The 22,293-nt window shown below is 28.1% G+C and overlaps 5 protein-coding genes across 6 annotated transcripts; 1 reads left to right on the top strand and 4 right to left on the bottom strand.

Annotated features, from left to right (window-relative positions):
* Positions 1–42: 42 nt before the first annotated feature.
* LOC142645650 (uncharacterized) lies at positions 43–1,344 on the bottom strand. The gene is made up of 2 exons (XM_075822396.1): positions 1,006–1,344; positions 43–932 (listed from the first exon to the last, which is right to left on the bottom strand). Exons 1-2 carry the CDS (start codon positions 1,045–1,047, stop codon positions 81–83), a joined length of 894 nt encoding a protein of 297 aa, XP_075678511.1. The 5' UTR covers positions 1,048–1,344; the 3' UTR covers positions 43–80.
* Positions 1,345–1,355: 11 nt separating this feature from the next.
* LOC113799769 (uncharacterized) lies at positions 1,356–13,460 on the bottom strand. 2 transcript variants are annotated; one of them, XM_075822394.1, is made up of 6 exons: positions 12,414–13,460; positions 3,808–8,021; positions 3,564–3,735; positions 3,189–3,491; positions 2,826–3,124; positions 1,356–2,740 (listed from the first exon to the last, which is right to left on the bottom strand). In XM_075822394.1, exons 2-6 carry the CDS (start codon positions 6,340–6,342, stop codon positions 1,502–1,504), a joined length of 4,548 nt encoding a protein of 1,515 aa, XP_075678509.1. In that variant the 5' UTR covers positions 6,343–8,021; positions 12,414–13,460; the 3' UTR covers positions 1,356–1,501. The 2 variants fall into 2 exon arrangements, with proteins under 2 accessions (XP_075678509.1, XP_075678510.1); XM_075822395.1 differs by lacking the exon at positions 12,414–13,460 and adding an exon at positions 11,399–11,889.
* Positions 13,461–15,154: 1,694 nt separating this feature from the next.
* On the bottom strand, positions 15,155–17,088 carry LOC113799758 (carbonic anhydrase 7-like). Its single transcript, XM_027350449.2, has 4 exons — positions 16,409–17,088; positions 16,146–16,327; positions 15,934–16,035; positions 15,155–15,844 (listed from the first exon to the last, which is right to left on the bottom strand). Exons 1-4 carry the CDS (start codon positions 16,719–16,721, stop codon positions 15,155–15,157), a joined length of 1,287 nt encoding a protein of 428 aa, XP_027206250.2. The 5' UTR covers positions 16,722–17,088.
* A 552-nt stretch (positions 17,089–17,640) lies between these two features.
* On the top strand, positions 17,641–18,743 carry LOC113799767 (28 kDa heat- and acid-stable phosphoprotein-like). The gene is made up of 3 exons (XM_027350459.2): positions 17,641–17,803; positions 17,879–18,118; positions 18,196–18,743. Exons 1-3 carry the CDS (start codon positions 17,785–17,787, stop codon positions 18,552–18,554), a joined length of 618 nt encoding a protein of 205 aa, XP_027206260.2. The 5' UTR covers positions 17,641–17,784; the 3' UTR covers positions 18,555–18,743.
* LOC113799757 (uncharacterized) lies at positions 18,578–21,970 on the bottom strand. Its single transcript, XM_075822493.1, has 2 exons — positions 20,541–21,970; positions 18,578–20,483 (listed from the first exon to the last, which is right to left on the bottom strand). The coding sequence occupies exons 1-2, from the start codon at positions 21,901–21,903 to the stop codon at positions 18,835–18,837; spliced, it is 3,012 nt and encodes a 1,003-aa protein (XP_075678608.1). The 5' UTR covers positions 21,904–21,970; the 3' UTR covers positions 18,578–18,834.
* Between the last annotated feature and the right edge of the window lie 323 nt (positions 21,971–22,293).

The following is a 22,293-nucleotide window of genomic DNA, read 5'->3' as shown; positions in this document are numbered from 1 at the left end:
TGGTTTTCATTAAACACAAAAGCGGAATACAAAAATTTGGCAGTGAATGTTCAACAGAAAAAACAAAACAAAACAAAAAATCAATAGAAATCAAAATCATAATCAGAATAAGAATCATCGGAATATTCATTTTCACCAAAAATATCTGCTTCCGGATGTAATGGTTTATTCATTTCAATTTTATCTTTACGTATACGATATTTACGATTATTTCGAATCAATTCCAGTTCTTTTTCCCAATCAATTTTTTCGACAGGTTTGGATACAATTGATAATGACAATTGTTCATCAACAACATTTTTCATTGATAATGTTGATGTTGATTGTTGTAATTCAATCGGATTATTTTGTTTCAAATCAAACATTGAAACAGATTTTTCAATCAAATTTCCAGTTTTGTTTGTTTCCATTTTCAATCGTTTTGATGGTCCATAAGTTCGTGGATCAACCGGTTTTGTTTGTTTCATCATTTTTACCGGATTCAATTGAATTGATTGTTGTTGCAGTTGTTGTTTTGGTTGAATTGGCTGAATCGGTTGAATTGGTTGAACAGATTTTTTAATCTGTTCCAATGTAAGATCATCCATTGAAATGGAATGTGGTTCAGCAATAATAACCGGTGAACGAATCAATGGTACATTATACATAAATGATGATGGTACACTCATATAACAATCAGGACATGGTTGTTCAATAAAACCTAAACCATATGATGCTGATCTTGATGATAATTCTAATGTAAATTGATCATCAAATGGAATATTTGTTTGTTCCATATTATCAATAACAGGTAAACCAATTGATGGTGATGATGATGATGGACCAGATTCAATAAATCCCGGATTCAATGGTGATGATGATGGTGATGGTGATTGTTGATTCCATGCTGGATCCATTCGATTAGTATCGATTTTTTCTCTTTTATTCAATGACTAATTTCGAAAATCACCATTCAAATTATCAATCAAATCGAAATCAATCGAATCAAATCAAAATCAAACTTACCTCATCCAAAATTTTCCAAGCTGAACGCATTAAATTAAACATTGTGATCGATCGATAATGATAATGATAATTTGAGAACGATGTCCAAAAAATGATTTTTTTCAAGGGATTTCGAATTTACAAATAATGTTGCTCATCGAATTTTCGAAATTGGTTCCAATAACCGGCCATCAGATGGAAGAGTTGGCAGTGAAAAAAAACAAAACAAGTGGTAGTAGTGGTATGTTCGAGGCTGTTTTTCTCGAACATTTTTCTGGAAAGCAGCACATACACACAAACAGTGGTAGTGGCAGTGGTGTCCATTAATAACACGGTGCTTCTATTTTTTTGGGAAAAGTTTTTGCCGGGAATTTTCAAAAAAAATTTATTGAAGAAGTTTTTAAATAAATAAAATTTTTTATTATTCCATTAAAAAGATTTTGAGCAAAATTGTTGAACAAAAAAAAGTTGGTTCCACCAGAAAGAAAAAAAGTAAGAAAAGAAAAGAAAAAAACATTCAAAGTGATGAAAGATATGTACAGGATAAACGTGATTGTGATTTTCTTAATAATGCAGATGCTGCTGCGGCTGCTGTTGATTTCGGATCCAATTTCATTATCGTTTGTTGTTGTTGTTGTCGATAATTATTTGTATTTGACCGTTCCTCATTCAAAATTGAGCCAACTAGATTTGAACTGGATTTAATTCTTCGTTGCTGTTGTTGTTGTTGATTGCTTGATGATTGCTTTTGATCAATTAATCGATCCTTGATGATCTTTGATTCCATATCGTCATAATTATCATTATTTATAATATTATCAATAGAATTATGATTACGATTTAAACGAAAATTACGTAATAATTGATTTGTTATTGTTGATAATGAAAATGAACGTGATAATTGTTGTTGTTGTTGTTGTATTGATGACGATGTCGATGATGATTGTTGATTTTTTGATTGATTTCTATATCGATTACGACGATCTTGCTGAATATTTTTATTTCGGTTATTCATATTATTTGAATTGATTAATGAAATTTCGGGCAAATTTCCCAAATTATTTACCAATAATGAATTTGTTGATTTAGATTGTAATTGTTTACAATCAACATTCGATACAATTGTCATTGATGATGATGTTGTCGATGATGATGATGATGATGATGTTGATGATGATTTTGATGTCGATGTTGATGTTGATATTGGATCTGGTTGATTTGCTGTTACAGAAATTTTTTCAAATTTCAATTTATCATCCAAAGAATCATCAATTCCTTCAATAATATTGGTTTTGTTGTTGTTGTTGTTGTTATTATCATTATTATCCGATAATATTTGTTTTGTTGTAGATAATAATTTTATTGTTTTTGTTTCGGTTATTAATTCATTAGCCGGTAATATTGTAGCACGAACAATTTGTTTTTCAATTGGTTTTTGTTGTTGTTGTTGAAAATGATGCTGTGGATGATGTGGTGGTAATATTGTTGTGGATGATAATACTGATCCTGTTGCTGATGATGATAATGTTGAATCAGATTTTGATTGATTTAAAATGGACATTGTCTCATTATCATCAATATTTATCGAAGAACCATTACAACCATTACTATTTATACCGGGATCCGGATAGAATACGATTGTTGGAATAGTAAATATTGATAAATGATCAGGTAATTTAAATATTAATGGATCTAATGTTGAAAAATAATGATGCATCATTGCACGATTTGCTTCCATACGTTTTTGTGGATCATACTATTTTTTGGTGTGTGTGTGAAAGTGTTAAAGAGAGAAAAAGTTTGAGAAATTTGAATAAAACAATGAAAAAAACCAAACATACCATCAAAAGATTAAACATAAGATCAGCAGCTGATTGATTTAAACGTTTTGTACGTCTACTAATACCCCATGGTAATGTTGATAATGTTTGTGGTTCATTACCGAAAACTTGATTAATTAGATTTAATTGTTCTTGTTCAAACATTCCATGAAATAATGGTTCACCACTTAATAATTCAAAAAATATACAACCAGCACCCCAAATATCAATCGATGTTGTATAATTTGTTGAACCATTCAATACATCTGGTGGTCGATACCATAATGTTACTACTTCGCTTGATAATGTATTTGATGGTACTGGACAAAAGAAAAAATCAATCAATCAAAATCAATACTTTTATTTGGTTAAAAGGAAATTTACCTGATTTTGAACGTGCCAAACCAAAATCAGCTAATTTTAATTCACCACGATCAGATATTAATAAATTTTGTGGTTTAATATCACGATGTAATATACGTCTTTGATGACAATAATCTAAACCACGTAACATTTGAAACATAAATAATTTTACATTATATAAATTTATTAAATCACGACATTCAGTTATATAACGATTTAGATCACGTGGCATATATTCAAATACAAGTATAAGCATTTTATCCGAATAAATAATATCATGTAATGTAACAATATTATTATGTTTTAATGTACGTAATAATGAAACTAAATATATGACAAAAATGATGAAGAAATTATCAGTTACTTTTTTAAAATTTTAAATTTTAAAAACATTACCTTCACGAATTGCAGTACAAGGTGTACCTTCTTGCTGCTGAAATCTGATATCTTTTAATGCAACTAAACGATTTGTTAAATGACTACGTCCTTTATAAACAGTTGCATATGTTCCTTCACCAAGTTTTTCTAATTTTGTATATGTTTCTAACCGTCCGAATCCGATTCCATTCTGAACATGAAAAAAAGAAATTTTTTTTAGAAACAAAAACTTTCCATAAATACCGCCAACCAAAAAACTTACCAATGATTCACGACGAACTTTACGACTAATTGTTTTATTTGGATCTGTATTAAGTAATTTAGCTAGAAAATTATTATCATTCGTATCATCCGCATTATCATCATAGGAATTTGTTTTCAATAATTTATTTTCATCTGATTTTCTATCTAATTCACGTTCAATTTTAGCTAAAAATGATGCTGGTAAATGTAAATCAGCTGGTAATGATAAACGTTTTGATATTAAATCAACAACCGATATTGATTTTTGTTGTTGTTGTCGTTGACGAATATTATTATTATTATCGGTTGTTGTTGTTGTTATTCTTTTCCTGTTGTTGTTGTTGTTGTTATTATCATCATTATTATTTTTTCTATGAATTATAAATGAATTTCTTAAATTCATTGAATGTCTTTGTCTTGGTTGTTGTTGTTGTTGTTGTTGTGGTCGTCGTTTTCTCATAACAGCACGTGTTAATGAACTATGAAATGTTGATGGAATATTGATATTATCATCATTATCGACTTTATCGACATTGTTATCATTTTCAATCTGAATATCTTTATCTTGATGACCATCATCAACACCATTATCATTATCATTTTGATTCAATGGTGATTGACAATGAATAATAGAATTTTCATCATCATCATCATTATCATTCTTTATTGATTCATATTTTGATCGTTTTTGATTATCACTATTTGTTGTTGTTGTTGTTGTTGTTGTTGATGAAGATGACAATGATATTGTTGTTGTTGGTGTTGTTGTTGTTGTTGATGATGATTCAACAACAACAACATTTTGAATCGATTGTGATGATTGTTTTTTTAATCGTGATACAAATAATGATGAAAATGATATAGATGCTGATGGCCTTATTTGATTATTTAAATTTTTATCATTGTTGTTGTTGTTGTTGTTGTTGTTGTTAATACTGCCGGTTGTTGTTGTTGTTGTTGTTGTTGATTGAACCGGATTTGATTGTTGTCGTTGTAATGGAATTCTTGAGTTTAACCTCGTCATCATCATTTTATCATTCGATGATGATGATGATTTATCATTGGTTGACCGATGATAATTATTGAATTTTAATGATTCTTGATGTTGCTGATGATTATGATTAGAATTTGGAATGAGATTTATATGATGATGATAATTACGATCACCAAGACTAGATCGTTTATGATTTGAATGATGATTATGATGATGATTAGAGAATATCGTTGTTGATGATAATAATGAATGTTGATAATTAGCAGATGGTGTACCTGATGGTTGATTTGTTGTTGTTGTTGTTGATGGCTGTTGTTGTTGTTGTTGATGATGATTTGAATCGATTGTAGAATCATCATCCAAATGATGATCCACCTTATGATGATTATTAGGATGAAAAATTTTTGAATAAACTGAAAATGTTTTTGAACGTTTTATTGAATTTTTTGTCAATTTTTTAGGAACTATTAATTTTGTATGATCACATTTATCACATTTAATCGGTGGTGGCTGTGGTGGTGGTAATGGTTTTGATCTTCGAAATAATGTTGATAATTTTTGTCTAACCAAATTTATTGTTAAATGATGATGATCATCATCGTTATCATCAACATTATCATTATCATCCATTTGAATCATTTCATCAAGATCAGTTTCTTCAAATATTTTTCTTCTTCTTTTTTCTTCCATTAGTTTATTATCATTATCATTAGTGAATAATTCTGTCGATGTCGTTGACATTATCATCATTAATTTTGGTCTTGGTTTTTTCAATGTTTTACTGTTTTTTATTCTTAAATCACTATCATCAACGACATTATCAATAGAATGATAATGATTTTGATCATCATCATCATCACATTTATCAATCAATAAATTATCACAACAATAATTACAATAATTATAATCATCTTGATCATTTGTAATTAAATTATTAACAATATTATTTGATGATTTGGATCGATTATTACGATTATTATTAGTAGTAAATGATTGATTAAACCAATTTGAAAAACTATTGCCAAATTTTTTACTATTATTATTGTTATTAGTAATAATTTTTTCAATATTTTGACTTGATGAACGAATATTTCGATGATGATGATGATGATCACCATGATCATAATCATTTTGATTCAATAATTTTATCGTACCATTGTTGTTGTTGTTGTTATGGTTATGATTATGGTTATTATTAATCATATCATTTATTGAACGTATCGATACAATCGATTTTTTTATCGGTATCGAATTTAATCGATTATTTCTATTATCATTATTATTATTAGATAATGATGATTGTTGTTGTTGTTGTTGTTGTTGTTGTTGTTGTTCTTGTTGTTGAGATCGTAATATTTGAATATTTGAATTATTTTGAAATATATGGCCATTTTCATATCGATTTAAAATCGATTTCGATTGACTATTACTATTACTATTTCGATGATTATTATGATGATTATGATGATAATATTGATCATTTATCGATATTCGATTATCATTATTACCATTACCATGGATCAATGATCCATTTGTTGTTGTTGTTGTTGCCGTTGTCATGTTTGTTGTTGTTGTTGTTGTTGTTGAATATTCATAATAACAATAATAATAAGATCCTGGATCAATTTGGCACACAAATAAGATGATGATGATGATGAAAAATTCATTTTACATCATCAAAATGATGAATGATGAAATGAAATTTGAAGAAATTCTTATGGAATCCATTCTGAAGAAACTAAAAAGAAAACGTTGATAATGAAAATTGTTGTCAAACATGTTATTTGTTTGTTTGTTTGTTTCATCAATTTGAATCACAACAACAAACTGAATCACACCACACCACACCACTAACATACATCATTATCATCAAAAATGATCAATGTTTTTTGCTTCAAAGTTTTTAGTTTAGTTTAAAAATTTCAAGTTAAAGTTGAACAAACAAACAAACGAAAACAAACGAAAACAGCAGACAGGTAGACAGATATCATTTATCTTTATGGATGGATGATACATAGATACTGGGAGAAAAAAAATGTTGTTAAACATCATGCATGACCATCCCGATACAAAATTTCAAAGAAGAAGATGAATAAAGACGAAGAAAGAAGAAAAACCACTAGCAACTAAAACTTTTTTGAATAAATTTTCATTCATCTTCGCTGCTGTTGCTGAAGATATTGATGATGTTTCCACAAACCACACACACCATTAATCAATTGCTTAATCGATCAATCGATCGATCGATTGATGATCGAGTGCAATCAAAATTCATTCTCTGAATCCATTCATTCATTCGATGATTCATTTCAATTTTGTTTGTGATTTTCTGGTTTGACAAACAAACAAAATCAAAGCCTCTCTCTCTCCCCAACTCTCTATATCTATCTCTCTGGTGATGATATTGATATATTCAAAGCTGTAGGTATTCAAAATAAAACTTGCATCAATAAAACTTGCATAACAACTTTTGTTGTAGTAAAAAAAATTTCAATGTCTAACGCCTGATAAGATGAGTCATCCATATGTTGCTGTTATATTGTCAATTCGGTTAGCATCATTAATTTATCGTTTTGGATTTTTGATTTTTGATTCAAATTAAATCATTTTGGCTGGATTTTTCTCATTCGTTTCGTTTTGTGCTTTCAGCCAACCAACCAACGACTAGATTTTCATTGTTTTTTCTGCTGTTGTTTTGTTTCTCAAATTGCTATTAATATTACATTTCCTGTGTGTGTGTTTGTAGAGAGTTTTCAAGGAAAATTTTCTTTCTTTTTTTTTCAAAGTTGCAAATTTACTTGTAGACTTTGTTTCAAAAAAAAAAACTTGAATGAATTTTAATGATGATTATGATGCTGTGGATGATGATGTATGTAGATGACAATATAGGTTGGAGAAAAAAAAATGTTTTTCAAGGTAATAACCACAGTGAAATTTTTTGTTTTTTATCCAGAAAAAATTGAAATTTGATTCACGTTCAGAAAAAGGATTCTGCTGTTACTGTTGTTGTTGTTGTTGTAGGCGTGGAGATAATGATAATCATTTCATTTTGTTTTGTTTTGTTTTTTCAATGTTAAGAATGAATGGTCAATCCATTCATCATAATGATGATGATGATGATGATGGGATATTGCATGAATATCTTAATAACGATGATGATGATGATGATGGTAATGATGGTAATGTCAATGACAAATCATTCATTTCATTGATTCCATATTTTCATTTGCATTGTCGTCCTGTAAAAACAAACAAAAATCGATTTGAAAAAGAAAAGAAAAAATCAATAAAAGTATTCAGGGAAAACAAAAAGTGTAAAATTGATTTAAGTGGCTGATTTCATTCATTCATTCATCTAGGCACCCACACTCACACACACATCGAGAGAATAGCAACAACAACAAGAAAAAATACAGGAAATCCTCATTATCATTGATTGATTGGTTGATTGAATGAATGATTCATGTTTGTAAAAAAAGTTAATGAAACGGAATTTTGTTTGGGACCAAAGATGCAATGACCTTTACACTTTAAAAATTTATTTGTTTCGTTTCGTTTCTGTTTCGTTTCGTTGTTCTGACTGTTTTTTGTTCACATTGTCAATCAAACTAAACTAAACTAAACTAATGATGATGGGAATATGATGGTAACAAGCAAAACAAAACAAACAAAAACTTTCAAAAACATTATTATAATTAGGATGCTAATTATCATCATCATTAGACATACAGAAAATTGACTATAATAAAACTAATAATACAAAATTTGTGAATGGGAATCCCAAAAACAACAACAACAACAAAATGAAGGAAGATAAATTTCAAAATTACATAATTAGAGACAGAGACAGAGAGGTGTAAAACAAAACAAAACAAAGCGAAAAACTAAAGAAATGTTCACATGTGAATATTGTTGTTGTTGTTTGATGATAATACCCAACAACAACAACAACAAAAATTTCAAGTTTGTTTCGTTCAGTAAAAATTTTTGTTCACAAATTTTTTTTTGTTTTTCAAAATTAAATTAACCAAATAAGGATGATTTGAAAACGAATGAAAACGAAAACGAAAACGAAAACAAACAGAATTTACACTGGAATAGCTACAGGGTTTTTGACAAAACACAACAGCCATCCATTTATGGATGCAAAATGTAAAAACGAAAAACAGCAAAATATTATCTTGTTTTGAATCAAAACAAAAAAAAAATAATCTATAATTATATCCAGCATGTTGAATTTTTGAAATTTGAAATTTTGAAAATTTTCTTCAGTAAAAAAAGAAAATTCTTTTTTTTTCTGGCTGAAATTCTCGATACCTTTAGGCTAGAATAAGCGAGAAGCGAAAAAAAACCTGAATGAACAATTTTTTTATTTCGATCAGGAAAAGGTCAAAGGTGAACATCATTGAATTCAGGTTATGCAATCGAAGAAAAAAAAACTAAAAATTCAATTTTTGTTTTTTTCGTTGTTCCAAGCAGCAACGAAACAAAAAAAAACAAAAACAAAAACATCAAGTAAGTAATAAAATTGGAACAACAACAACAACAATGACATCATTCCAAATTGAATTTGTGTCAAAAAACAAAATAAAAACGAAAAATTTTTCTTTATTTTACGTAGGTGTTTTGTTACAGAAAAACACACACACATCATATTGACATTATTGAAAACAAAACACAGAAGAAAAAAAAGAGGTTAGTGTCTTAATTCCAAAAAAAAAGTAACACGAATCATTTTTGGTTTTTTGTTTTGGGTGAAAATTTTTCTTGTAAATTGAAATTTGACAAAAATGTTTTTTTTGATCATTTGATTTGTAGGTGTGTTTGTTTGTGTACATTGATAACCTATTTAAAAGTTTGTTTTGTTTTTTTTTTTGAAAAAAAATCAATAAAAAACAACAACAACAGCAAAGATATTATGTAATGTGTGTACACAAGTGTCAACCAACCAAACAAAACATTTTAATTCGTTTAATGAAAACAATATCCACCTACACACACACACACACACACACAGAGTAAAACACTTGTAACTTACTTACTGACTAACTTAGCTTATTGATTGATATTTGAGAAATTTTTTCAGTGAAAAGTAATTGAAAAAAAAAGTAAAAGTATTATTCAATTATATTCAATGTGTGAATGTTTTTTTTTTTGAATTTTGAATATTGAATAATGATGTGATAATGGACGAATTTGTTGCTTTTGTCTTTTTCTTGTTGTTTTCTGCTTTGTTTAGTGCTTTTTTCAGTTCAATTTCATTTTCATCACAGGCAGATGTTTATGATGATGATAATGACCAAAACAGCAGCAGCAACCTTTATGGATTACATCATTATATGTGTGTGTTTTGCACGTGTTTTCTCTCTTATTTTTACACGTACAAAACAAAACAAAACAAACATAGATAAATCATCAGATGATGATTGAAATAACACACAACAAACAATAACATAATATATTTCATCATTAACACTGGCACACTGAAGAAAGGATTTTTTTTAACACTGTTTTGTTTTGGGAGTTTTTTTCAAATTGAAAATTTTGATCCAAAAATCCAATTCAAGTTACCACTTTGTCAAACTAAACTAAATAACTAAAAGAAAATCCAGAAAATCTTTATTTGAAAAAATGTGAAAATAATCTTCTTAATTATCATTAGCTTTTTGTTTTGTTGTTTTGTTAAAGACGATTATCTTTAGCAAGAAGCTTGTAGAAAAACAGAAAAAGTCCAACCGATTGATCATGTGGCTTTTTGCAATTTGAATTGTAACTTTTACTTTTTGCAAGTTGTTGTTGTTGTCGAAATAGGATTTTCAGATTATTTTTCAATAAAATAATAGCGATGGCGATGGCGGTGTTAATAAATGGGTGTGAAAACTAAACTAAACTAAACTAAACTAGCATCCTTTAAATGGCCATTTTGGATAATCATTTTACACTTTATTTTTTTTCAATCTTCTGAATGTCTGAAGAAACTTGTTGAAATGTTTTTTTTTTGGGAAAAAACTACTGGCCTCAAACAATTCAATAGATCAAATTGATTGATTGATTGATTGATTAACTGAAAAAGATCTAATCAGTATTCACATATATAACCATTTCAAAAACAGCGAAAAAAAATGTGGTAGATTTGGTTTTTGGGTTTGAATGAAAATTTGAAATGGCCCAAGAGAGAGTTGCAAAGATGGTTATTTTCAATCGAATTGAATGAATGAATGAATAAATCATTTTGAGCAAAATGAATTTTGTTTTTCTGTTCGTACTTTTATCGTTTTTGGGGGGAAAAAGTGAATGAATGAATTTTTTTTCGGAAAAAGAAAAACATAAATTTAGCTTGAATAAAATTAATTTTTTCTTCATTATTCAGTTTGGATGTTTATAGCAAATTGAAAAACATAAGCTTTTTTTTATAAATATAATCATATGGATCTAGAACTTGACGAAATGATGATCATCATCATCCGATAATGAATTTTTCTTTTTCTTTCTTTTTGGAATGAATAAATAAATAGCTAACGATGATGATAATCGATATTTGCCAGAAGCAAAATGGATTTTTTAATTTTTCAAATTTTCAAATTTTTTTTCACAGTTATATTCAGCTATTACTTACCACGAAAATCTTTTGAAGAAAGAACTTTGTGACGGATCAATTGTGATCAATCGTTGCGGTTGCGGCATTTGTTTTGTTTTGTTTAATCAAAATGAATTTGATTGATAAATCAAACAATGGAAAGAAAAAAAAATCAATGTCAAAAACAAAAAAAAAAAGATCAATCAATCAATCAAACAATCGAAGAAAGAGAAGAGAAAATCAAACTTGGAAAAAAACATTGTCCAAATGTCCAACATGAAATAAATCTGATTCGATTTTTTTGGTTGTTTCCAAATTACAAAATGAATTTAGCTTCAGGTATTTATTTCGGGTGTTTAGCATACCGAAAAAAAAATGAAATCAAATTTCAACACACAACAAACAAACAAACAACACAGACACAAGACAATTTCACTGTTCATTCATTCATTCATTCATCACACACACGAATAAAATGAATGAATTGAATACATTTTTTTTTTGCATCTCCATTTAAGCATCCATTTGTTGTTGTTGTTGAAAATTTGTAAAGAGAATTTGTTTTTGTAATAATAAGAAAGAAGAAGAAGAAAAACATTGCTAGAGGAAATCAAACAAAAAAAAGAGAGAAAATAAATTGGGAAGAAGTTCAATCTAAAGTCAAAAAAGTTATCACATTTCATATGATGATGATTTCAGCAAGCTTTGCTTTTCTCTCTCTCTCTCTCTCTTTCTATCTTCGAGTTTAAGCATCCAACAACGCATTATTACAAAATAATCCAACCACACACACACATCACATCACTTATACAGAATGTCAATGCAATGAATTTTTCTCTCATTCAAATAATGATAATAATTTTCAAACTTGTCAAAATAGCCGAACAGGAAAAAACAAACGAATCATTCAAAATAACAACAACAATGAATGGATGATAATGATATCTATTTCTACCCAAATGTCGATTTGTGAATAAAAGAGAGAGAAAATCATTCAATCAATTTAAATTTGATAATGAAAAAAGATTCATTACTTTTCAGGAAAATTACTTACTTTGTTTGTTTCGTTAAAATAGCAAACATATATTCTGTTCTTAAAATAAATTTTCGTTAATTCTCTCTCGGTGTGTGTGTTTGTGACAGACCAGAATATTCATCATGAATTTTTTCATAACACAAAAATTGATCGTAGGCGTTTAGAGAATTTTTTTTCGCTTGATGACGACAATTTTCGGAAAGTAAAACAAACTGATAAACCGACAAACCGACAAAAGCAAAAAACAAAAACAAAAAAACCAAATAAAGTTCGTTGTCACTTTACGAACCGAAAAAAAAACAAATTATTTTAAATTTAGAAAGTTTTCACATCACATCCCATAGCATAACATTATCATCGTCGTCGTCGTAGCTAAGTCATCATCATCATCAGGTTTCTTGAGTGATATTGGTGCGTTGTTTGTTATCATCATTTGGATAACCAAGTTGTTGTTGTTGTTGGCAAATTAAGACATTTTTGTCTTTCTTGTAACTTAATAATAATAAAAATATATTTCCAGGTCATAATTTGATGATGATGATGATGATGATGACAAAATTAGAATCTTAACCCAGTAAAATTTGTTGTTGATGATGATAATGATGTTGATGATGGTGATAAGATGATGATGAGCAAAAAAAAAAAAATGATATTCTTCTTTCCTTATTGAAATAAGGAGAAAAAACAAATGTTTGTTGTTGTTGCTGTTTTTGTTTTGGTTGTAGCAGTAGTGGGGAGTGGTGGTGGTGGTGGTAGAGGGATTGTTTTCGTTCACTGGTAGATTTTGGGGTTTGTTAACAAGGTCCAAAGATCATCAACATCAATCAAATATATTGATGTTGATGTTGATTGATAAAAGCATGCAACAACAACGATATTTCGATGCTAACTACGACGACGACGACGAGTCCATTTTGATTATTTAGTGTCTGGGTAACCATAATATAATCGACGACAACGACGATAATAATGATGATGGTAACGATGTTGATGATAACACAGTGTTATTATTCATCTATGGATGTCTGTTTGTTGTCGTTTGTTTGTTTGTTTGTTTGTTTGAAACAATGTTATTTTTGTATATAAAAAAAAACGAGAATGAAATTTTCCATTCCTTGCCAATATGATAAACACACCAAGCACACCAATTTTATAAGGACACACAGGAAAAAAACAAAATTTGAGCCACAAGTTTTACAAATTGATCATGATCATAGCAGTAGCAAGCGCAACAAGGTCGATTGATGATATATTATTGTTCGAAGAAAAGACCGGCTTTTTTTTTTTTTGAATCGGTGGCTGGCCGCGCAGATAGCGTGGCCTTCATTATGTTGTTTTTTTCCCTGTCGCCTGTAAACCTAAACGTAAGATTTTCTTTCCATTCATTTGTTTAGTTTTCAATGTCAGTCACTCAATCAGTCAGTCAGCTGGACAATGGCCAAGCATGATGATGATGACCAAAACAAAAAAACAAACCACTGAACTTCTTCTTTATCAAAATCATCATACAAAAATTGAATCAATCGATTAACTGGCTGGATTTTTTGTTGTTGTTGTTTATTCGAGGAAAACAGATGAAAAAAAAACCATTTTTTCACTGATGATGAAATTTTCGTACATCGATCATGGATTTTATTTTGGGATTTTTTTTCTGTTTCTCGTGATTCTTTTTCTTTGTTTTTATCGGAAATAGTTCAACGAGTCAACTCCTTGCATATGATACCTACACACACACACATAGATATTCTTGATTGCAGACGCCAGAAAGAAAGAAAGAATATTCTCTTAAATTCTCAATCTATTTTCAATACACACACACAAACAAACACAAACACATTGTAGCAGTAGTGAAGAAACAAAAAATCTATTTCAATTTGGTTAATGTTTTGTGCGTTACCGCACATGCGTATTTTATGATCCGGAACAACCATCTTTTCATTTTTCTACGAAAAAAATGAAAATGAAAAAAAATTAAGTAATTCTGTATAGGAATTTAAGTAAAAGTAGGGAAATAGGAAAAAAAAACGATTGACGACATCTTAGGAAGATGATGATGATGATGTAACCATCAATTCCGCACAAGAAACTTATAGAATCTTTGTAATCAAATTTTTATTTTTTTCATTTTTTTTTTTTGGACATATTTCACTATCATCAGAAGAATGAAAATGTAAAAAGAAAATTAAATTGAATGGATGAATGATTTTCATCGTTCATTCGTTCGGTTCGTTTCGTTTGGTTGAAAGAATTTTATATTTTGTTTCGTATTCTGTCTTTGATGAATGATGTTATTGGAAGAATAAAAATAAATAAAGAATTTGTGGAATTTGTTCGTTTTCAACGAACACACGCACACAGTGTTTACCGTTTGGATAAAAAAAATTTGATTAATCCCGAATTGAACGACGATGGCGATGAAATTCTGTTCAATCAATTTTTCTTCTTCTTTAAATGAAAGAAAATATAGGCTTATAAAACATGACATGTTTGATGTTCAGTTTATTGAAAATTGAATTAGTTGCAAATGTTGATGAAAATGACTATGATGATTAAAATCTGAAAACACACCTTGTTGTTGTTGTTGTTGATAAGGCGCCATCCAAAATGATGTTTTATCATCATGATAATGATGATAAAAACAAAAAACAAAAATTCAATTATAAAGCAGCCGAAATTGCTTTAAAATCATCATTAGCATCTTTCGATAATATTTTCATATTTCAGTGAAACAAAATTAGATTTTTTTTTATTTCAATCAATCAATCAAAAAACAAAACAGAAAAAAACAAAATTGACAAAATAATTATCAATAATGATGATGAAGGAAAAATTTTCGTACCATATGATTGCATTGGTGCATAGATTTTTCTTGAACCTAATTCCTGTATATGACGATAATAGCCAAATGTTTCATCATTATCCAGATCATTTTCATTATCATTATCGTTGTTGTTGGTAGAATCTTCATTACTTTCGGCTGAATAATCATCATCGTCGTCGTTGTCATTCGCATCATCCGCATTTTCCTGTTCATGTTTTGGTCTATTTTTATTATGAAATTTTTCATGATTTTTTTTTCGTATATTTTTTATCAATGATGATTGATGATGTTTACGTTGATGATGTTGATGTTCATGATGATGCTGATGATGATGGTGATGGTGATGATGGCGATGATTATGTGTTGTATTGAATAATAATTCTTGAAATTTTTGCATCTGTTCGGATGTTATATCCAATGGTTTTGGATAGATAATCCATGTTACAATTTCTTGACAATCCGGTGTTGTATATGAACCATAATAACGTAAAAAATTTATTTGTTTTTCAATTGGTAATAAATTTTTCAATTGTATTGGTTGTTCTAATGTATATTCACTATCAATATTAATTATTTTATGTAAATGTTTTATAATTGGATCTAAATCATGATTATGATGATCAGTTTCCTATAACAAAAACAAAAAAAAAAAATCAATTTGTAATTAGTAAACATTTGTTTATAATCAACATTATTTTTAATTATCATATAATTTACATTAAAAAATACAGCAATTACAGTGAATAAATCACCAGCTAAAATACGATTAAATAATGCTTCATTTTTATCATAACGAACATTTTGATGTACAATATGCATCTAATATTTTAGTTTGAGTTTTTGATGTTTGAGTTTTTGATTGAAGAAGAAAGGATTAATTTTTTTTCGGATTAATTAATGTTTAATATTAGTATCAAAAAAAAACAAACCTCCATTGTAAATTTACGTCCATCAATTGCATGTTCCGAACCACTTGAATGTGAATTACGCCAATGAAAATGAAATTGTAAAAAACGATATATATCATTATTTAATGCTGTACCAGTAATGAAACAACCAAGACGATCATTACGTTCATCATCAATCATATCGTTTGGTTGATGTAATTTTACTAATTTGAAAAAAATAACAAACAAACAAACAAACAAGCCAACATCAAAACGCTGTTAAAACAATAACCAAAAAATCTTACCACCATGACCATTATTAGTCATACGCATTGAATAAAGATAATTATCATAATTAATAAATGATAATTGTAAATTTGGTACATAAACAATACGATCCATTTCAATATTAATTGGTGATTGATAACGTCCTTTACAATGACGATAATGTTTATCCCAATTTCGTTCACCAATCGGACCACGATAATCCCATAATTTTTTCTGTATTTGATCAATATCCGTTGATGATGATGATGATGATATTCGATGACGACATTCAACTAATACAATCATCATCACCAGCATCACCAACATCATCAATGACCATAACATTTTCATTCTGGAAAATGTTTTGAATCCTGGTTTCAACTTGGTTTAAAAAAACTAAATGAAGAATATTTAACCCCTGTGCCAAAACTAACTTGACTAATTTGACTAAACTAACAACGTAATATGTCTGCAAAAAAAGAACGACACAGAATTATTGATGATCCAAACTGAATATGAAGCTGGAAAAACAACAACAGCAACAAGAAGAACATTTTTCATTCCTTGAGTGGGAAGAGAAAACATTCTAGTAGGTTTTTCGTTTGTAATCATCATTAGTTGCCAAGTGCCACCAGAAAGAAAATCGATTTTTAAATTTTAAAAATTTAAAATTTAAAAAAAAATTTCCAATTCTGTCTTTTTGGATTTTGTTTGTTTGAATAATTTATGTTTGTTTTTTTTTTCTCTTTCGATTAACTAACCAAGAAAATATATGTTCGTTCGTTTTTCATTTGAAAAAAAAACACATTTTTCATTAAATTACCTGATTTTTTACCTGAACTGTGTGTGTATGTTTAATTACATTTAACATTAATTTGATTTATGTTTATGTTTTTCCAAACAAAAAATTAAAAAAAAAAAATAAAATTTATGATTCAAAAAATGAATCATCATCATCAATTTCATTGTGATTCCGCTCCATCTGTTTTTTAAATTTTGAAGAAAAAAAAATTTTTTCAAAAAAAAATATATAAAGTCAGGTTAGGTTAGGTTGATGATTGTGAATCTGGCTTATAGTCAAGTTAGGTTAGGTTAGGTTGATGATGACTATGACTCTGACTTATAGTCAAGTTAGGTTAGGTTAATGTTGACTATGTTGCAACATAACTTTTGTTTCATGATTCATGTTTTTTTTTTTATATTCGATCAAATATCCGTTCATAGAATATGTATTCGAACAACAACTGTATTTTTTTTTGAGTATTGATTGAGTCAACGTTGCGTATTTTGAAGCACGCTTTTTGTCTGTTTTGTCTGTGTGTTTACGATAATTATATCATTAAAATTTCATTTAATTAAAATTATTTTTTGATTCTAGACCAAATAAATTTAAACTAAATAATCTAAATAAATCATGGCACCACCAAGAAAAAGTTTGTTAAAGAATTTTTTATGGGTTTTTTCAAATTTATTTAATTTTCTTTTTTTTCAATCAAATCATTTTTTAGCTAGCCACAAAGGAAAACGACGTCATTTTTCATCACCCGAAGAAATACAACAACAAATGAGTCAATTACATATGAAAGGTGATGATGATGATGATACGATTGAAGAAAAAAGAGAACCTGGATCCGATGATGATTCAAGTGATGATGATGATGATAATAAAATTGTCAAACCAAAAGGTGTTTCTGGTTTGATTGAAATTGAAAATCCAAATCGTAATCCACGTCGTGCTCCACCAACTGGTATGTAAAATGTTTTGCCAAAAAAAAACCCTAGAATAAAATTAATTTTTTTTGTTTGTTTTAAAATTTAAATATAGAACAAGTACAATTAACACGTCGTGAACGTGAAGAAGTTGAAAAACAACAGGCAAAAGAACGATATCAAAAATTACATGCCGAAGGTAAAACTGATCAAGCTAAAGCTGATTTAGCACGTTTAGAATTGATACGTAAACAACGTGAAGAAGCTAATCAAAAACGTGAAATGGAACGTCGTATTCGTGATGAACAATCTGGTAAAACAAAATCATCATCATCGCTATCATCGTCATCATCATCAACATCATCATCGAATAATGCATCATTATTACCTGGACAACAACGTTTAACCGCTGCTCAAAAACAATCACAAGTTCGAGCAAAAAAATTACAACAACAACAACAACAAGATAAATAAATATAAAAAAAGCCTTTCAACAATAAAAACAACAACAAAAAAATTTTTTTAATTTGTCATTATCAGATCACAGAGAAAGAATAGAGGCGAAGGAAGAGAAGAAAGAATAAAAATATTTTGTTTCATTATTTTTTTACGAAAAACAACAAAAAAATTTACATAAAAAATTAAAATTTGAAAAAAATTTCATATTTTTGTTTTACCGGGTATTGTTTTTTGTGTGGGAGGAGTGTGTATCGGGTGTTTGTGTGAAGTTTTTGGAAAATATTTTCGGAAATTATTACATAATACAACAGATACGACTATTATGATCATTAATATTTTCTTTTTTACGATTTTTCAATTCTTTTTTACTTATTCCTGATGATTTTTGTTGTTGTTGTTGTTTGGAATTTGAATTTGCTGATTGTTGTTGTTGTTGTTGTTGTTGTTGTTGTTCATTTTTATCATTCATTATTATAAAATGATTTGATTCTAATGAATGTGATTTAAATAGTTGATGTTGATTTTGTTGATTTTGATTACCATTTTGTTCTAATAATTTTTGATTTTTTTGTTGTTTCATACGTATAGTATTCACTGCATTATTCATCATAATTGTTGTATTATAACGTATTTCTTCCATACTTGAACTTTGCATTAGATTATTACGTAAACGCATACCTTCCATATAGATTTTTCGTTCATAAGCACCTGCATTCAATTGGCCAATACGATTTGACCATTGACGATGATTTGCAATCGATGTTGATTCATTTTCATTTTGATTCATCATAATCATATCCATTATATCAAGATTATCAAGAATTTTATCATTTTCATTACCGTTACTGTTACTGTTACTGCTGTTATTATCATTCAATAATTTGGATTTAGATTTTTTAAAAACATGACGATCAACAAGACGACGAAAATGATTTCGTCGATGTTTTGTTTGATTCTGTTGCTGATTCATTGATTCTATATTTGTTAAATCACCCGATGATGATGATTGTTTTTGTAGTTTTTGTCGCTGTTGTTCATTACTATTTGATTTTTCTTTTTCCAAATATATTTCATCAATCAATTGCGTAAAATGTTTCATTGCTGATGTTGTTGATGATTGTTGTAATTTTGACATTGGATAATAACCGGCATCTAATTTTACTTCAAATAAACCATAAACAGGTTTATGATCCGAACTAATTATATTTGATATTGAATTATAATAAATACATTTTATAAAAACATTATTTTTATCATTATCATCTCCATTAATTAATTGATTTGCGGATGATGATGATGATAATTTTGTACGATATAAAATACGATCAGTATATGATGGTACACGACCAGATTCATAATTATAACTATTTACAATATTATCATCATCCATATTATCATTATTATTATTATCGTTATTATTACTATTACTATTACTATTACTATTATTTACTGATGATAATTTATTTGTAGTTGTAGTTGTTATGATTGTAACTTCATCATTATTATTATCTTGATTATTATCTTGACCATTATGATTATTATTATCTTGACCATTATTATCATCATGATTATTATTATTAATTAATTTTGTTGAAAAATTATTATTATTATTATTATTATTTAATAATAATGATGTTGATGATGATTCGGATGATGATTCAAATGATGATGATGTTGTTGTTGATGATATTGATATTGATTTTGTAAAATTTTGTTCCAATTTTTGTTTCTGTTTATTATCATTATTATTATTTGGAACAAAATGATCAATTGGATTTGAATCAAATGAATCATTTAATGGATGATTAATACGACATTTATATGTTGGTAAAAATGGTGGTGGCCATTGTGCTTCATTAAATTCATTAAATATAATACCTCTATTCATTAGATTACTTAATTGATCTGAACGCATCATTTTACGTAGATATGTATCTTTTGTTTCTAAAAAAAATTTTACAAAAATTTTACAAATCAAACAATCAATTTACAAACAATTACCTGAATTATTTGTATTCGTAATACGACGTATTGCATCCATAACAATATCAATCGGTAATTCTAAACGAAAATTTAAATCACCAAACCAGAATATAAATTCTGATGAATTTTGTTGTTGTTGTTGTTGATGATTTTTTTTATTATTATTACGGTTGTTGTTGTTGATTGAATTTGTTGTTGCTGTTGTTGAGTTTGTTGTTCCTGTTGTTGTTGTTGCTAAATTAATTTCCGATTTTGATTTTGATTGATTTCTTAAATTTAAAATCTGTTGTACTTTATCCAATTGATTCATACGTGACCTGAGATTAATTTCATGTGCAGTTAAATGTGTATTTATAAATAAAAATGATGTACCAAATAAACTAAATGATAATGCAATAGCACCTTTTGTACGTATACGATTAGCAGCCATTGGCCGCATATGTACTGGTATCATATTAACCGTTGTACATGACCATAATAATTCTCTACGTAACCAAATTGAACTATGTAAAACACCAACCGATGACCAACGTAATAGACAATAATTTGGTCCTAATACTGCTTGTATACCAACTTTTAAACTATTAACAATCATTTCGGAATTTGGTGTTTCTTGTAAACCAATTACAAATATTTCAGGTAAATTTAATTGTCCATATTTTATTGGTTGATATGGTTTCAAATGTAATAATTCTTGTAATGATTGATTATAATCATTTGGTGGTTTTGAACCCATATTCCATGTTATAATTGATAAACGTATTTTATGATTTGGAAAAAAACGTTCCAATTCATTTTGGCTAAAAAATGATTCACCAAATATATTTGAACCATGTATAAAACGATTTTTTTGTATTTGTTCATATGTAACCGGTGGTAATACTTGTTGTTGTTGATTATTATGCAACAACGTTGATGATGGTAAAGATGATTGTTGCGGATTCATTGATGATAATTCAGATAAACATGTTGTTTTTGTTGAATCCAACGATATTGATGATGTTGATGTTGATGATGGTTTCAATAATAATAATGATTGTTGTTGTTGCTGCTGTTGCTGTTGTTGATCATTATTGGATTGTATTTGTTCAACAACTACATCATCATCATCATCATCATCACCATTAATCAATTGATTATCGATTACAATATTGTTATCATTATGATTATTATTATATTGACCATTATGAATTGAAAAAATTGTTTGATTACTTTCATTACTGCTACTGTTGTTGTTGTTGTTGTTGTTGTTGTTGTTGTTGTTGTCGTTATTGTTTTCACTGTCATTGTTGCTGCTGTTGCTGCTGCTGCTGCTTAAACTATCATCCAATGATGATGATGATGATGATGATAATATTGGCTTTGTCAATGTTTTTTCCATTCTTTTTTTTCTTCTTCAATTAATAATGAACATTGATAAATGATGAAAACATTGATGATAAACAGATTACCAGATGATTATATCAAACTGGAAAAAAAACCAAGAGAGAGAGAGAGAGATCCATATTCATATTATTTTGCAGCATATGAATTGAACGCACACCGTGTTTGGAGAATCAAGGGGATATATATCCTTTTTTACTTTCATTCATATCTTTATTATTCTAATGATTTTTTTTCTTCTTGTTTTGTTTTTCTGACTGGCATTTATTCATTCGTTTGTTCATGCCTAGATTTTTTTCGTTTTTTTTACCCCCCATAAAATACCAGCCAACCAGGCAGAATATTCTGTCATTGCTGCTGCTGTTGGTTTCTAAGGTTACCTGTATTG

The sequence above is a fragment of the Dermatophagoides pteronyssinus genome, unplaced genomic scaffold (assembly GCF_027571235.1).
Source record: "Dermatophagoides pteronyssinus isolate colony J.1.1.1.1 unplaced genomic scaffold, Derpt_VIB-CSIC_2022.12 sq0017, whole genome shotgun sequence".
NCBI classification, from domain to species: domain Eukaryota; kingdom Metazoa; phylum Arthropoda; class Arachnida; order Sarcoptiformes; family Pyroglyphidae; genus Dermatophagoides; species Dermatophagoides pteronyssinus.
The sequence above is the reverse complement of the archived record's forward strand: the minus strand, read 5'-3'. Positions and strand labels throughout refer to the sequence as shown.

Bases quoted from the DNA above. Each gene is read 5' to 3' on its own strand.
- LOC142645650 (XM_075822396.1), bottom strand. From the start codon at position 1,047: ATGTTTAATTTAATGCGTTCAGCTTGGAAAATTTTGGATGAG. The intron at 933-1,005 runs GTAAGTTTGATT...TTTCGAAATTAG, and splicing joins CTTGGAAAATTTTGGATGAG to TCATTGAATAAAAGAGAAAA.
- LOC113799769 (XM_075822394.1), bottom strand. From the start codon at position 6,342: ATGACAACGGCAACAACAACAACAACAAATGGATCATTGATCCATGGT. The intron at 3,736-3,807 runs GTAAGTTTTTTG...TTTCATGTTCAG, and splicing joins AAGTTCGTCGTGAATCATTG to AATGGAATCGGATTCGGACG. The intron at 3,492-3,563 runs GTAATGTTTTTA...TCATATATTTAG, and splicing joins TTGTACTGCAATTCGTGAAG to TTTCATTATTACGTACATTA.
- LOC113799758 (XM_027350449.2), bottom strand. From the start codon at position 16,721: ATGAAAATGTTATGGTCATTGATGATGTTGGTGATGCTGGTGATGATG. The intron at 16,328-16,408 runs GTAAGATTTTTT...TTTTCAAATTAG, and splicing joins GACTAATAATGGTCATGGTG to TAAAATTACATCAACCAAAC. The intron at 16,036-16,145 runs GTTTGTTTTTTT...CTAAAATATTAG, and splicing joins GACGTAAATTTACAATGGAG to ATGCATATTGTACATCAAAA.
- LOC113799767 (XM_027350459.2), top strand. The intron at 18,119-18,195 runs GTATGTAAAATG...ATTTAAATATAG, and splicing joins ACGTCGTGCTCCACCAACTG to AACAAGTACAATTAACACGT.
- LOC113799757 (XM_075822493.1), bottom strand. From the start codon at position 21,903: ATGGAAAAAACATTGACAAAGCCAATATTATCATCATCATCATCATCA. The intron at 20,484-20,540 runs GTAATTGTTTGT...AATTTTTTTTAG, and splicing joins TACGAATACAAATAATTCAG to AAACAAAAGATACATATCTA.